Raw genomic sequence first — 18010 nt, forward strand, 5'->3', positions numbered from 1 at the left:
AAACAAGCAAAAAATTAAATATTCGCTCCTTTAGCTACTTAATTTGAAAATAATAATTAATTTTAAAACCAGCGACGCCACTTTCGTAAATAAATCATCATCATCATCATTATCAACTCATATTCAGCTCACTGCTGAGCTCGAGTCTCCTCTCAGAATGAGAGGGGTTAGGTCAATAACTCAATAGTCCACCACGCTGGTTTAATGCATCGATGGATTGGCAGACTTCACACAAGCAAAAATCAAAGAATTCTCTGTTAAGCAGGTTTCCTCACGATGTTTTCCTTCAACGTTTGAGACACGTGATATTTAATTTCTTAAAATGCACACAACTAGAAAGTTGGAGGTGCATGCTCCGGACCGTATTCGAACCCACACCCTCCGGAATCGGAGGCAGAGGCCATATCCACTGGGCTATCACAGCTCTTCACAACTGGATCCGGAACAGCCCAAATACATCCTTCAAAAGAACAGAGATCCTAGGTGGGTCCTTCTCGCACAAAAAAGTTCATCCAAATCAGTCCACCTTTTCTCTTAAAGTCTCATCACTTTACATTTTATTATAATTTGATAATTGAGTTTTATTTATTTACATAGACTATACTAAATCGTATTTAAAGCAATTATAATCATTTAAAATAATCCACTAACAAGTTTAAGGTTCCGCTATTGCGCTACCAGTTTTGTTAACGTTACAAACCTGATTCACTCTAAGGCTTTATTATTTTGATATGTTACTCAGTGGTTAGTTGTTAGTATTTCAGAGTAGTGTTTATTGTGACGGAGTGCGTCCGAGGAAGTGTATTTATTATAACCAGAAGGCATATCCACTAACTTTTGTGTACATTAGCCACTCAATAAAATTAACATCAAATCAATAACAACCACATTTTTCATATTCCGTAAAACCCAATTACCGAAAATAACAATGTCATCTGGGCAAGCCCACTTCATCTTCATCAATCCATTACCCACGAAGGGTTGTCAGTAGCCACCGGATTACATTGTTATCTATAATCTCTCAGCTTCTATTAGACAAACTTTCTTCCAGTTGGCCTATTCACTAAATTTTAGTAACTTTAGTGGATAACTATTAAGATACACCAAATTCTCCAACTACCTATTGTTAGTCACATGATTTCGTATTCCCTATTGCTAACCGATTACTGACCAGTGTGTTACATTGTACATTGTAATTTTCGTTAACGTTCAGCTTTATGGAATACGAAAAATGTGGCTGCTATTGATTTTATGAGGCTAATAGACCTACGTTAGTGAATACTCGTACGCCAGCTGAAGCAGTCTTAACATTTGGTGAGATGATGGTGGAGAGTCGTTGGATAATGGTGGCTGCCAACCCTCGTTGGAGTAATGTGGTAGGTCTAAGCTACATAATATGCTCTCTACTGTAAGCCGTAAAATATTTTGATAATGATGATGACTCAGTCAGTCAGTCAAGAGTTGTTGGTGACATTATAGTCTAATCAAACTTACCTTAAACGCCAATAGGTGATAATGCGTACAAATTAAAAGATTTTCCTTTAGCCTTTTAAGTTTAGTATTGATTTCTGACGCATATAGTAGGGTCAATAATTATTACAAAGTACCTAGATACAGTAATTGATTGTTTAAATGAATTCGATACACATAAACATAACAAAACTCCTTGACTCGATACATTAGAGTTAGACAAATGTTCGCATCTGCCCTTTGCCTCGCGGTCAATTCACTAACAGCCAATATCACGATATCCATCACAAATCGATCTCGATCACGAATAATTGTCGCTTAACACCCAAAAATCGATTGTTTAATTAAAAGTTGTTAATAAATCGAAATTTTGCGTCTCGCGATCTCGAGGTGGATGCGTTATGACAAACTTATCATTACTGTTAATTCTTCACTCAATATAAAAGTAAACGGCCTTTTGGTGAACGGTGTAGAGGTTGCTTTACGGTGGCACGGGTTTTGTGCAGTTGCAGAGTTATCTGTGTGTAAGATCCTGGGCACGTTTTTTTAGATGAGTTTTGAGCCGGTATAAATAGCAAATATGAGTCTACTATGGCTTCAGTGTGTGGTGGACTCTCATGGTGGCAGCTTCCTCCTGGATTGTAATTATGAAATTGGTAACGTCTTTGACATATTACTACACTCGTAGCGAGGAAGTCCAGGCGTGGAACTTAGTGTTACGTGAAAAAATATTTTATATAAATTCCATTTTTTGTGTGCTTCAATAGTATTTTTAGTTTACGTTGCCAAACTTTAATTTAAGGTTGGGGAATAATAAAGAAACAGCCTAAGATAAAAATCATAAGTTTTACAAGAAAGTTTTTGAGTGATTTAGTGATTTTTATTAGTAATAGTTTTGAGTTTGAAAATAAAAAAGCCCAGCCCTTGTCGCGTTAACAACCCCAGCTTAGTTGTTTGCAGGATTGTGTTCCTTATTATATGGTGTTCTGTGATACAAATTAGAATAAAGCATAAACATTCAGTTTAGAGAAAGTATAGCACGACAGCAGGGTCGTGGGTTTTAGCCACATACGGCTTAAACCCACGACACTGCTGTAAAGCCAGCTTAGGATACTTTTGTGATGATCATAAAATGTTAGTGATATTGACCGAAGCTATCGTTGGCTTAACGAGCTCGAATGTGTGGATCTACCCACACATTTGAGCTCGTTGTTGAGTTATACCAACACAACCAACTTTTTGGGGGTACTCAGCTTTTCAACATCCTACAAATCCGTAACTATTATACTAGTAATTACGAGTCGACCAAATATGTTCCTATCTCCTTTACATAGAAGTTAATATTTGTTTTTATGGACATAAAAGACAACAAGGCAACAAATTGACTTAGAAATCACATATTATAAGTTTTTGGTTCAAACAAGCAAAACACAGAAAACATTTTCCAAGAACATATTTTCTATTTGTAATGTAGGAAAACATTTATTTCAGGTCATCTTCGCCGCTTTAGTAGCGGCGTGCTGTGCCGCTGAGCTCGACCGAACATACCTGCCGCCCGCCTCCGCACAAACCGACGAGCGCAAAGTCCCGACACTCTTCAACTCTCTGCTGAACGTCAACAACGTCAACTATCTACTCCCAGGACTACCAGCGCCCTTCCCAAGGACCAACGAGAACATCCCCCAGGGAGTGCCTGTGGGCAGCTACGAGAATGACCACCAGGGAGTAGTGGTGGAGGCCGCGGCCCCCGGGACGAGGGCGTCCAACCAACCGACCGGCCTCGGCGGCTCCAGGGATAACTACGGTTCAACCGATTCCAAAGTAGGAGCGGCTGCGTTCAGAGGAACTAAAAATGACAACAAGCCCACAAACGGGAACAGATCTCCCCAAGGACCCAAACAAACTGCAGGGCAAAATTCCGAGGATGACTTCAAACTAATAAAAGACACCATATCGCCCATAAAATTCCGTGTAAATCCCAAGGACAAATCCACCAGTTACTCTTACGGGTTCGAAACTGAGAACGGTATTAAAATAGCTGCAGGTGGCGCAGGTGGGGAAAGGTCGGGGATGAGATCCGAGGGCAGCTTCTCGTACGTGGGCGACGACGGGAAGGTGTACGCCATCACCTACACGGCCGACAAGGGCGGATTCCGCCCCCAGGGCGCGCACCTGCCCACGCCGCCGCCCGTGCCCGCTGAGATCGCCGAGTCCTTGCAACAGAACGCCGAGGACGAAGCCAACGGGATATTTGACGATGGTGAGTTACACATTGTTTTTATTACATCATAGTAATGTTTTTACATTTTAAACGAAAAAGGATTATTCGGAACAATAAATTAATTGTCAAGGTGTTAAAACAGCAGCTTTTTAATATTAATTAAACCGGAAATGGCTTAAGTTCCGTTTACTGAAAATGAAATGCCCTATGTACAAATCATACTCATAGGCTTTCACCGGTAGGTGTTTTAAAAATTTACTTTTAATAATTTAAATAAACATTCGTGAATTTAAAAATAAATAAAACCGGCTACGGAGATGTTTATTATTGTGAACGGTAACATCCTAAAAAAATATTGTTGTTGCTTTGTATGAAAAATAATGAGGAATTGATTGTAAGATCATTAATTAAAACTACTCAGTAGGTTAGATGCTTTTATCTTTGCGGCTTTAAAGTAACTATGTAGTAAACAACAAAAACAAGGTTGATACAGAAGGAGGTAACAGCCAAGTTAACGAAATTACTACTACTATCTACATACTACACTTTTTTACACAAGATAATTCACATCGCTTACTATCTTCCTAGATACAGGTTGCTCCATAATATTTGAATTGATAGGATTTAATAAACGAATACTACTACTACTAATAATCATCATCATCATCTTTATTCGTTCTGGATACAAGTCTATGGACTTCCAAGTACCAAGATCATTAACCGCAAGCATCCAGCGGCTCCTTATAACCCGCTCGATGTCGTCTATGGTGACATCTGTGACACTGTGCACTGTGCATCGATGTTCCAGTACCTTGAACCACAAATTCCAGCGACTTTTAGAGATTTGCCGTATTAAAGTAATAATATTTAGTGATAATTATGTAGATAGCCTTCAAATTCTAGAATCTGGAATTGTTTGATTATATGTATGTCAATCTGACGGTAAAAGATTTTGAGGAAGTCGAAACCGCCCCTTAAGGACCATTTGATTGCTAAGACTCTACCCGGTTGAGTATTTCGAACGTAAAGACAGTAATACATAAGATCTTTTTTTGTATTCTCTTATTTTTCTTTTATCATCTCATTGCAATCTCAATTACCTACATTCGTTTATTGAATCTTATCAATAGACTTAGTCCAGAGATTAGACATCGTTCGTTATAATTTATTTACGATACATCCTGTATCATATTTTGACGCTCGATTATCACTATCATAATTTATATGAATATGTTTTGATTAAATCTGCCAATGAAGTGATAAACAACTGAGACACGAAACTTAACGATGTAACTTAACTTGGGTTGTTGACCTTTGTGACAATATTTAATGTATTTTTGAGAGCTTGATCCTTTTTTTTTAAAGTGCTTACACTCGTGTTGGATGTGATGGGTGAGAGCTTATGTTTATTTTAAATCCTCATGATAGTTACGTTATAAACTTATAAGTAAAGTCGCAAAAATTAAAGTTAAAAGGTAACTCAGTCGGGGTTCAAAAACCATGCAAAAATATATTTTGAATAATGAATGAATGAAAAAGAAAAGAGTTTTTACTAAGAGTAATTCTACTAAAAACTCAAAAAATTATTCTAATTGAACAGTACAAATCGAGTAATAGTTCTGTTTAAAATTAATATATTAGTTTGTTTGTAAAATACTTCTTTGTGTGCGAATATTTAAAACACTGTTTGTGCGATTAACTCAGACTTAACTAATAAGCCTACAAATGTAGGCATAGTCTCAACGAGTTGACAAAGTAATTAGATATATATTGCGACAAGTTTAAATCTTATCAAAAATGCTATTACATCAATCAACATTCAAGATGTGTTGATTTTAAAATGTCTAAATCTATTGCGTTAGGAATTTACAGTAAAACCGGAAACCAAGCCAGTGTCACCGGCAATCACAAATAAGTTCTTGATCTTTAAGCAAAATGCATCAATTCGTGAAGTAAACATGAATTTAATTGAAAGTAGCTCTTCAAGTTCACCTTGTAGATCGACGTATGATCTTTTCACATATAGCAATACTGCTGGTTTAAGAGATAATAAAAAAACAATAAAAACCGCTTAACTTGAAGCTATGTATTATAGTTTGTTTTGCCTTATTGGCTACTCATTGTTCTTTTAGTTTATGTGTACAGCAGAAGTGACTTTATTTGTTCACTTCACACAGACAAAATTAATTGAAATATCACTTAGATATCCAGAGCCTCTCATAAATAGATAGAAAGCCGGCCGAGCACGTGTCGGGCCACGCGCAATGGATTTAAAGCTGAGACCCACCACGCTGCTCCAATGCAGTGACGAGCTAACAGTTACAATGCAGTGTCAACTTCGCGCTCGCCCAAACCCCCTTGATGCCGCTGTACCCATAATCGCATATTTTTTGGGAAATTACTATCGTAACTGCCTACTAGCTGAAACGGCAAACATTCTTTGGCCATATTTTCTTTCACACACCATTAAATTAGTAAATAGGTGACTAAAAATTAGAAGCATACGAGGATAAAAATACTTTACCCCAAAAACAAAATATTTCATTAAAATCGGTCGAGCCGTTTTGACGGAGTGCGACCATAAACATCGTAACAAGATTTCTAATTAGACGTAAATATTATAACTATTGTCTGATTGGTTGGGGTGAAACTTTTGGTTCATAGATTTAATTTAAGTACCTACATGTAAATGTTAATTGCTCAATAAAATTAATAAAATTAATCAATAAATGGAACACTGGAATGTAACAGTAAATTATCTACGCTTTTTAAAAGCATTCCGTTCATACGAATTCCGGTTACAGATAAACTCAAAAAGCCCATTGTGAAGGTGATAAATGCATCCGACCGATAAAATGTAGTTCACACGAAGGCGTTTGACAAATGACACCACTTTCATTTTTTACTTGCAGGCTCTTACGACGCTCAGAAGTACAATGCGGAGGAGGATTACACTCAAAGTGACGCTAATGGAGATTATAACGACAGACAATCGAATCAATTTGGTGTACGGCCTGGATTCGGTGCCGGTATTGACACACACATTAATCAAGCGTATCAAGGCTTTGTCAGCCCAAATGTTCAAGGTCAATTCAGTCCGTACTTCTCGGCACCTGCAGGCGCCACCTTTACATCAGGTGGTACTAGATTTGGTGATATAAAACCGTGGGATAAATTGCCATTCCAATTTAGGCAGCCCGCATTAAACTTCGGTAGTAATGCGTTCATCAATCAAGGTCAGCAAGGCTTCTTGCGACCAACCGTTCAAGGACAGTTGCATAATGCTTTTGGATCACAGTTCCAATATTTACCCCCTATAAATGTTCAGGATTCAAAACCTTTCCAAGGGAACGTTATTAATAACTTTAAAAAACAACCGTCATTTTTAGGGCAAAATGTGCAAATTCAGACATCTGAAGGTCAGTCATCTCAATCCCAATATTTACCTCCTAAAAACGCGAATGTTCAGAATTTAAAACCATTTCAAGAAAAGAATTCCTCTAGAGACGTCGTTAATAATAACTTTAACAACGCCCCGTCATTTTCAGAGCAAAACATGCAAAATCAGGCATATGCTGGAAAACCATTTACAACCCAAATAAAACCAAGTTCTTCTGAAGCAGCTACTGCTGGTCAAGGGTTTCAAAACACTCAAGTAATACCATTGAATCAAGACTCTTCTGGTTTAAATAGTCCTTATAATAATGTAAACGCTCCTCAAGAACAAATTTTCCAGAGCGGTTCATTAATTCCTGACAAAGATTCATTATCTTTACTATCTCCTAATATTAATAATAAAATTATGTTTAACCAAGAAAAAATAAAGAATCCTCAAAGTCAAGGCACAAATGGTCAAACAATTTTGCCAAATTCAGGTGAGAGTAAAGACGAAAACACAAATACGGACTTTAGTAACGTATTCAGTTTCAGTAGTTCCACTCAAGCTTTACCAACTAAACAGCCAGAACTCTCTCTTACTACCCCGCTTGAAAATCAGCAGGTACAAACCAATAGTGCTTTCTCAGAACTTGGTGCAACATTTATTGATCCTCAACCACAAAAGCCTAATTCTGTTAACTTTGGCAACGCACAATCTTTCTTATCCAATAATTATAATCAGCAGACAAGTGGTCATTATAGTAGTTCTCTTCCTGAGCAATCTCAGGGCCCTGACAGTTCTTACGTTTACAATAAACCGATAAAGCCATTCAACTCACTGCTACCTCAACCAAATTCAAATACAGTTTCCAGTGTATTTCCTAGTCAATTTAATAGCGCAACGAAACCAATTGAGTCTATACCTGTAAATAGACCTGATAGCTCTTTAATTTCCACTCCATATGAAGGTTCGACTGGATCTACCAAATATCCTCAACCAACTTTGAATCCGATTTCGCCTACTATAGCAACATCCAAAGAAAAGGAGCCTATCTTCCAAAGTAATGGTGCCACTCAGGTTTCAATATCATCTTTACCATTTATTACACCAACATCTCCATCACAAACTACGTATTCGAGCGAAATTTATGAATACACTAAACCAGATCAAGGGTTACCAATTTCAAATCAAGAAAAAAATACACCTAACTCGGAAAATATATCAGAAAAAGAAGAAAAACCTACAAGACCACAATTTAATGAACAGTCTAATACACAATTTGGTCAACGATTTCCAACACCTAGTTCCTTGATATTCGGTCAACAAACGATACCGTCTCGTTTCGGTATTCAAACTGGCTCATCATTTGGAAGTAAGCCTATTGTTCAACAACAATTTGGGCTCCAGGAAACTTCTAAAGTGGAGGAGACCCTCACTAAAGACATGCAGACAAGTTTCGCACTAAAACCAGTTCATAAAGAATTAGGTTCTCAGACAAGTTTTTCTTTTGGAACACAATCCACACCACCTAACTTAAGCACGCAGATAGTAAATCAACAAACGACACAACCAGAATCTGCTGTTCAAACAAGCTCAATCTTCAGTGCAGTTACAAGTACATCGTTTGATGGACAAAGTATACCTCCACGATTTGGGGATCAGGCAAACTCACTATTAGGACCAAGGCCTACGCAAAGACAACCAGTCGATCAGACAAATGTTCCTTTTGGATCTCAAACAACACCGTCGCATACATCTAGTATATCATTTAATCAAGGAAAGACACCATCGTACAGCAGCTTATCATTCGGCACACCGTCACGATTTGGCGCTCAGACTAGCTCAGTACTTGGACCTAAACCCATTCAGTCACAATTAACAGAACAATCTATCAACCCATTTGGATTACAAACAACGCCATCCTCTAGTGTTAAACAAACAAGCACGTCACTTACACAACAAAATTCAGCTTTGTTTTTTGGTAGTAGCTCATTATCTGGAACGCAGTCGCGATTTGGAACTCAAACAAGCTTAACAACTGGACAAAAACCTACTCAGTCACAATTAACTTTGCCAACTAATTTAATATTTGGGTCAAAAACAAAACCAACTCGTTTGGATGAACAAACCAGCTCAACATTTGGGCAAAAGTTAAATCAACAAGCATCTTGTGGTGTATGCGGCTTTTCGTCTGGCTTGAAAATTTCACCATCACGTTTTGTTGCACAAACAGGTACATCACTAAATCAACAAACGACACCATCACCTTTTAGTATTCCATCGCGTTTCGGCGTGCAGGCAACCTTCGGTCAAAAACCCTCCCAATCACCACTTGGTGCACAGAGCATAACACCATCTCGATTTGGAACACGACCAAGTACATCATTTGGACAGCATACAACACCTTCTAGAACTGGTATACAATCAAGTTCAACATTTGGACAACAATCTTCTTCACCCATTTTCGGAGTTCAAACTAGTACATTATTTGGTCAAAAAACAACGCCACCAGCATTTAATGTTCAAACTAGTCAAACATCATATTTCGGAAAACAAACAACAGCATCACCTTTTGGTATACCAACCAGCACTACATTTGGACAGAAAATACCACAGTTTGACGAGTACCCGTCTGAACAACAATCAAAAGATCAATTTGGTAATGAACAACAACAAAATGAAAACTTTTCAGGACCAAAACAACAAAATCAATCTCAAAAAATAAATGAAAAATTTGAAATCCAATCTTATCCCAAGCCAACGACTATTTCTCAGAAAGAAACAATTGGTAGTGGTGAAATCTACCAATACAACAAACCAACTACACACTTTGCAGCTAGTGCAGGAATCGTTCCGTCTAAAATTTTTTCACAACAGTCTTTGTTCAATGGTCCATTAGACCAGCAAAATAATAATATTACTAAAAAAGAAGAAGATGGAGCAACTTCTGGCCAATCAGTAAATCAACCTCAAGAACAATTCGGTAATAACCACTCATTCCAAATCGGCACGAAACCTAATATACAATTAGGACTACAAACCGAACTAATAACAGCTCAAAAACCACATGTCATCACACAGTTTGACCAACAGTCTACTACACAATCCGATCAAGAAACTTTCTCTATCCCAGCGCAAAACTATGGTTCTAGTCAATCGAATGTGCAGTCTCAAGTGTCGTTATTTCCACGTTTTCCGGAACAAGAAAAACAAGAGGTAACTAATGTACCTTTGGCCGATAATGAGTCCACGCAATTTGTTGCACCCACAAGTCCATCAGAACAAAACAACGAGAGTAAAGAAATTACAAATCCTCAATTAACTTCAACCAGCCCAGACAATACTGAATTAAATTCACAGAGTACTGTCGGTTTACAAAACAAAGATCAGCAATCGAATACTCAATCAGGTGAAATATACCAATATAATAAACCCTCTCAGTCTTTACCTGTCCCGTCACTGTTAGCGAACAATCGATTCGGGCAAAACACACAGCAACCACAATTTCCAGGGCAGTCTGATGAAATACAAATAGACACAACAAAACCAATCACTTCATATTCTTATTCTCACAGAATAACGAAAAGTTCAACTCAAACCAATTGCCAACACAAAGTTCTGGTCAACAATCAGAACTAACTCAGGGCGCTCTAACAAGCTCAAAGCCGAGCGCTTCTCGTCCATCGTTTTATAGCGCGTGCTGTACTGGATCAATATCTAATAACGGCCAAGCATCATTCCCTGGAAAAGTTACTGATACACGTTTGAATGCTAATTTTGGAAGCAATAAAGTTTTCAATAAAAACGATAATCATGGTTCTAATGGAAGTGGCCTGAAAGACAATAAGTCGACAGGTTTCCAAGATTTTGGAGTTCAAAAGGACACCCCTACGGAAAACGCTAAGGGGGAGGAATTCGGTGGACCGCGAGACCCTCCGAGATTCGATGAAACGGGCTATCATTATTAAATACGACATTAACTTAATTAGTCTCTGTGAATAAATACTCGTAGCGATTTATTGATAGCAGTACTTAAAATAATAATTAACTAGGTAAGAACTTTCTACAACGTGATAAAACACTAAAAGTGTTGTGAGTCTAAATATAATAAATATAGTAATAAGGTGTGTAAATAAACTGTAAAGCTTCCAGATTTGTTCCTTGACAAGTAAAAAATAAAAAACTAAATAATTCGTTTGGTTTTATTTTTCAAACTATAAATCAGTTAAGTATCTTTAGTTTTGTTGCTTTGTTGTTTTACTAATATTTACGAGTACGTTGCTAAGTACTTTATTTTACTGGTAGGGCTGATGTCCACGATATTATCGCGTGGTTTTGGGGTTTTTACTATCTTGAGGATATTTCGCTAGCTAATTAATTCAAAACGTAAATTTATTCTACCCATACCTCTTGACGGATTCTACGCGACATCATGCCGCAACACTAAGCCCTCATTCGCACGAGAGCTTTTTTTGAGAGCCGCACGAACGGACGTTAAAAAACCGTTCAAATACAACAAAGGCATACCCAAGTGTTCACACGACAGCGTTTTTAAAACAAGACGCTTTATTTCGAGCAATGTTGCATGTTCAATTTTGGTCGTTGGAAATAGACCTTCTTGTAACTTCATAGTATATTTGAACGCTTTTTTAACGTCGGTTAAAAAAAAACTCTCGTGCGAATGAGGCCTAAATTGCTCGGCTGTAGATTTTTACCGGTAGGTACGGGTGGTATCTAACAACGCCCGATATCTACCTGATATAGGTAGGTATTCGGCGTAGTTAGATATCAATCTACTTCTTCTTTATTATGGACCACGATAGTCCAGTGGTTAGCCAGTACGCCTTCGGATCATGAGTGAGATTGGCGTCCTAGGTCGGACTTTAAATTTATTTAGTTTCTCTTGAAAAAAATTCATTTGCATTCCGGAGTTGGGACCTTGGCGGTATTGCAACCCGTGTGGATTGCACGTTAACATTTCGGTCCCATCATTATTATCTGACAGTGATATTTAGTAAGTTGAACCAACCTGTATCGGAACAGCGTGATACTTCTATGCTTCAAGTCCCTTGTTTCATAAATCTTATAATAATGATGATATTATGACAATGTTACAAGTTCTATTATATGGATACATACTCGTTATAATATACTATGTGATGTAACTTTTACGAGGAATGTCATCATGTTCGTGTTTGCTCGAGATGTTCACCAGGAGCAGCATCGGGTCGAGATATCCACAGAGTAATCAGAAAGATAGAGCTAACTGCTAGCGCAGGGACATCTTTGAGTTGTTTTAGTTTTACAAACTGTATCAGATTGTAAATAAATAATAAATCCTATAATTTCTATTCATGTTTAAAGTTTGAACACATCGCAGGCATTTCAGCAAAATTAAAATAGCAAAAATGTCATTCTGCGCACTTTATCTGTGTTAATACTTGTAAGCATAAATCACCTAAAATAGACTGAATTATATTGATTATAAAAATCGGACAAGTGCGAGACGGACTCACCCACCGAGGGTTCCGTAAAATTTTTTGAATATTTACACCTCGGTGATGTACCTATACCTACCTGTAAACCTATAGGTTATCGTACTTTGTAGAAAACAGTCGGGTCCTATTAATTAAATTATGTTGACTAAAATCATAACCAGTGGTGGTCCAGACTGTTTTCTAATTGCTTTCTACACTTCTAGACTGACCTTGTTTTTTTTTTTCTTTTCAGTTATTTATATTTTATGCAGTCGGGTTTATTATTTCTTTAATTATAGGTATAGATTGTAATTATTTGTCTACATCGATTTCAATACGGACGAAGCACGGGTGTCAGATAAAATATATAAAACTTAAACACCAATCAATAAATAGTTTCCAGCATTACTCCAGTTATTTGGGGCTACTTGACTTACTTACTTGACAAACTAAAAGATCTCGTAATTTTACCACTGGCAGCGCCACTGGCGCTTTATGGTGAATACAGGTTCGTGTCGTACGCATCGAACGCATCGCATCAAAATCCGATCGATGCGATGCGTTCCTTATGTAGGTAAGATGCGGAGGTGGACACGCCTCCTTAATACCAGTTTTTTGACGATATCTCTCTATCAAGTAAAATAAAAACATATTGTATGTACAAAGTAAACTAGTCACTGTTACAAAGATTAGCGCTAATTGAAATATAAATGTAGGTAATAACAACAATTGGTCAGCAATCTGCAGGATGTATTTTTAAATCATCCAAACAACTTTTAAATCAAAACAAGTAAAAACTCAGCAGAATGATTCAGCACGAAGATAATTATTATGAAGACATACAAGTCGTACTGAATTTATAAATACCAGTTATACAGTAACTAGTTTATTAAATGTTACAAACCTGATACTATAGTTGAGGCGTAGGAGTGATCTTAGTGAGGGAACACGATGGAAGAACTAGGTACTACAAATATGTATTCGCCTGTCGATATCAGAAGCTATCGACAAATGACATCATTAAAGCTTTATTTGTTAAAATAACATACGGTGTTTACTGCGACTCGAAATTAGACGCTTTTGTTCGCCTCAGTTTTGACGCGCTGGTAACTCTATTATAAAATCTTTTCAGAGTCTCCTTCGAGGAGTTTTGATGGCCTCTGAGCTTCTGTGTTCGATCTCCGACTGGGCCGATTGAGGTTCTGGCTAGGAGGCTTCAGCCGTGGCTAGTTACCACCCTACCGGCAAAGACGTACTGCCAAACGCTTGAGCGTTCCAGTACGATATCATGAAGAAACCGAAAGGGGCGTGGAATGGATGAATTTTCATTCTACTCCTAACTAGTTAGTTCGCGTTCATCTTAGATTGCATCGTCACTTACCATCAGGTGAGATTGTAGTTAAGAGCTAACTTCTAGAGAATAAAATAAGAGTTATCTGTGTTTACGACCCTGAGTAAGTACACAGCGTTGTAACTGAATGAGCTACAAGTCTCTCCAGCATCAGTGCGTTGGGGCTGCTCACTTTAGCAGTATCATTGGACGGTATTTTGTAATTATGAAATTAGTAATGTAGACGTATTACATAATGTAAAGGAGCTGAAAGTAGATTGTCTGAGTCAAATGAAATAAAGTATTTTCCAGTATTTTGTAGGTACATTTTTTTAGTTTTTCTGGTACGAAACTAACATAGTAATAAAATATTGAGAAGTATTAGCATGTCAAATGACATAGTTTTGGAGTCGTGTCTTGTCCTTTTTAACTTAGTTTCTACGGTATGAAAACATGACATGATATTGTGGAAGTTTCGGTTTCGACCGAAATAGGCAAGACCCTGCCCAAAACCAAACACATCAACTGCGTCCGGTTTATCAATTCTGAGGACAGAGTATACATCGGAGATGACCATCGATTGATCAATAAAAATCAAATAACGACTGTAAAATTCAATTACAGTATGGGATCCACTATCTACAGCCTTGGGTTCGAAACGGACAGTGGCTGAGTGACGGAGAACAGTGTGACTGACGACTCTACACACCCTTGTCTAGGAAGTTAAAAGCGTTAGCTTTCTAAGAGATCTGATAAGTTTTGGGAATCGGTTGAGAAACAGAAGGACAGGGGAAAATATTGCCGTTTTCTTCGCCAATGCAATATTGCTGTCGCTGGTACTTGCTGCTCACCACCTGCACCTGGGCCTCATTACGTATGTTTAGACATACGCTGGGGTCATTCGAATATTTAATGTTGCTAGTGGGGCGACAGATTTGCAACTAACTTCTTTACGAGTATAATATTGCGCTAGACTCGATGATCACGCCAATAAACGCCTGTTGTAATTTTACAGCATTTCATACGATGGAATCTTTTACTCTTCAGTCTCAAATTTCTATAAGAAAAGATAATTGAGTGAAGTGCTAATGGCAGTTTGTAATTTTGTAAATACCAGCAAGAAGAAGTTTTTGCTTCAACCGTTACTGATGATAAAGCCCTGGTTTATCATGTGATTATATCTACTCTAAGATACTGACTTGCGAGAAAACATATTCAACACTGAAGTCACTTCACTAAGTCTTTGATGAAGTCGACTTACAGATCTGAGATTCATTCGCTGGGCCTCATACAAGGATCGGCATCAATCAGCGCGCGATTGAGCGAGTTAAGTTTGGAGTATCTCTGCGTGACCGAATCAGAAATGATGAGATCCGCAGAAGAATCAAAGACACCGAAATAGCTCAACAAATCGTTACCATGGTAATGGACGTTAGAGTGATGCAAAAGCGATCCTGTATCCCGGGTTCAGCGGGTTGCAGGTAGCCGCTGGAAACAGGTGGCTGGCAAAACCGTTTTATTTGGAAGTCCTGAGGAGAGGCCTGTGTTCAGCAGACGAAGGACTTAAATAAACAATCGTGGTTTCAGATTAACCCTCATAGGTCAGCCTATGAGCCTAGAAACTATTATTGCCCATACCTTAGTATCTTTTGCCAGGAGCAGCTTTAGTTGGGAAATCGTAATGTTGAAAACATCAATTGTGGGTACATACTGAGTTCGTTAATGTAATCTGAATCAGAACATCTAATAACGTGATTTTGAATGAGCTTGCGATGTTTTGAGGTCTTTGTTCACGAGCTATCAGATTGTGACTTACAGTTTAAATGGTCAATTAGTCTCTAACATGATAATAATAATTGGAATGAAGCGTCTCTTTGGTCTAATACTTATCTTAAGCGGCGTCAGATGAGGAGGTTTCGGGTTAAATTCCTGGAAAGGTAAATATAATGTTAAGTTTTGTTTCCTAACAGCAACACGGGAAGTATATTGATTGATCCAGAGTCAAACATTATGACCCCTACAAATTTAAGGAAATTACAGCTTTCTACTCGTAGTACTCGTAGTACTAATAGTCTCATAGCTAAAGCTCCGACAGATATTATAGAGGAACTATTAAAAGGTTCCGTGTTGTTTGTCGTTGTCGGACACGGGTATGCTATTATTTGTCTCGTTCGTTTGGTGAGTATCTTTTCTCGGGAGATCTCGTATGTGAGAATCGGCCCAAGGTTACCCGACGCTGTTAGTGTTGTATAACTGTAAACAGTTACGAAAGCACCAATTATATGAAACCTCAATAGCTCGGCGCTATACAGGTCGGACTCAACACCGAAACATCAAGTTCGATCCTCGTCCGCTGAAACATTGCCGTACCCACTTTTGACACAGACTTTACGGCATATTTTATAGCAGGGAAACGGGAATCTATATACTGGCACAAGCACAAAAAAATGGAAACTTCGATTGCTTACCTATATTGCCTAAGAATTTAAAAAGAAAAGTTAATTTCAGAAGTGTTTAAAATTTTTCTTCTAATAAATGGAAATAGGGGTGAATTCTCGAGGTTCTGCCTTATATAATTAATTTAAATCGCTAATTTATAAGTATTTTTTTTTTTTTTTTTTTTTATTTATTTATTTGGACCACCAACAAAATTATATGAACACATACAAAATATTTTACAAATAAGGGTAGCATAACACATATAATTTTACTTATAGGTAGCCACAGCATGCAAAAAGTATAGGTCGTACGAATAATAGAAATTAAAATTGACAAATAGAAAGAAAAAAAACAAAATATAAATTTGAATTTACACATTTTGACAAAAACCAAAAGAAAAAATTTAAACGAGAACTTTAAAATTTTAAAATTATAAGTGGAGAGAGAATTACATGTTTATAAAATGAAGAATGATTATGAGAGAATTGCAATTATACATTTTACAAATTATGAATAAAAATTACAATTATAACAGTATGGCTTAATTAATTAATTATACATTGGTAAAATAATAAAAACATAAATTAGGTATTTTTTAAGTCACAACTTATGATGAGAATATTACAGATCGAATTATTGAACGGAGCTCTTAAGAAAAGTTTTTAAAATTTTGGATTTGAAAAGATGCAACTTGTCACTGTGTAAGTCAATGGACTTATTTTTGGCAATGAATTCCCTGTAGAGTTTACAAATCCGGGGTAAAACTGAGTGGTTGCCAAGGTTTGTTTTGTAGTGTTTTTGTCGAAAGGTATGGATCGGGTACCGAGGCATACGACGAGGAATGTTGAAAGTGACCTGGCCTAGCAACTCTGCGTCGTCTATGGTCCCATTTATAAGCTTGTATAGAAACATAATGTCATGCATCTTACGCCTGTCTGACAACGAAATCAACTTGAATTTTGTAAGACGAGTAGAGTAGGATGCTCTATTATTTGGTCCAGAGAGGATGCGTGTAAAACGTCTCTGGATGCTTTCTAGGCGATCTTTGTGGATTTGGTATGAAGGATTCCAAATTACTGTCCCGTACTCGAGTTTACTTCTGACGAGGCTTTTAAACAGAAGCTTTTTAGTTTCTAGTTTTTTAAAAGGCTTAGAGTTTCTAATGATGAATCCTAGCATTTTGCGCGCAGATCTACAAATTGTGTCAACGTGGTAGTTAAAACGTAGTTTGGTGTCAAAGGTTATTCCCAAATCTCGGATGTAATCCACTCTTCGTAGGTAGCTATTGTTGATTGCGTATCTGGCATCAAACAAAGTACGTTTTCGCGTGAAACTTATAAAAGAGCATTTGGCTGGGTTCAGCTCCATGCCATTACATTTACACCAAACCGTGACTCTGTTGATGTCGTCTTGCAGTAAAGCAGAATCGTTACTGTCGGAGATTTTTCTGGCAAATTTTAGATCATCAGCAAAAATATAATATTTTGAATTATGAAAGCAAGTTGTTATGTCATTTATGAATATGTTAAATAATAATGGACCCAAAATTGAACCCTGGGGAACTCCCGAGGGTGCTTTGTAAGTTTTGGATGTATGACCTTTAACTGCCACGAAAGAATACCTATCACATAGATACGAAGAGAGCCACGAAAGAAGCGATCCACCCACGCCAAACGATGAAAGTTTTACAACCA

General features: G+C 37.4%; 1 protein-coding gene across 1 annotated transcript; it reads left to right on the forward strand.

Annotated features, from left to right (window-relative positions):
• Positions 1-1986: 1986 nt before the first annotated feature.
• Positions 1987-11263, forward strand: LOC112050484 (nuclear pore complex protein DDB_G0274915). Its single transcript, XM_024088752.2, has 3 exons — positions 1987-2126; positions 2962-3730; positions 6604-11263. Exons 1-3 carry the CDS (start codon positions 2088-2090, stop codon positions 10707-10709), a joined length of 4914 nt encoding a protein of 1637 aa, XP_023944520.2. The 5' UTR covers positions 1987-2087; the 3' UTR covers positions 10710-11263.
• The last annotated feature ends 6747 nt before the right edge of the window (positions 11264-18010 follow it).

This window comes from Bicyclus anynana, chromosome 20, assembly GCF_947172395.1.
Source record: "Bicyclus anynana chromosome 20, ilBicAnyn1.1, whole genome shotgun sequence".
In the NCBI taxonomy this organism is placed as follows: Eukaryota; Metazoa; Arthropoda; class Insecta; order Lepidoptera; family Nymphalidae; genus Bicyclus; species Bicyclus anynana.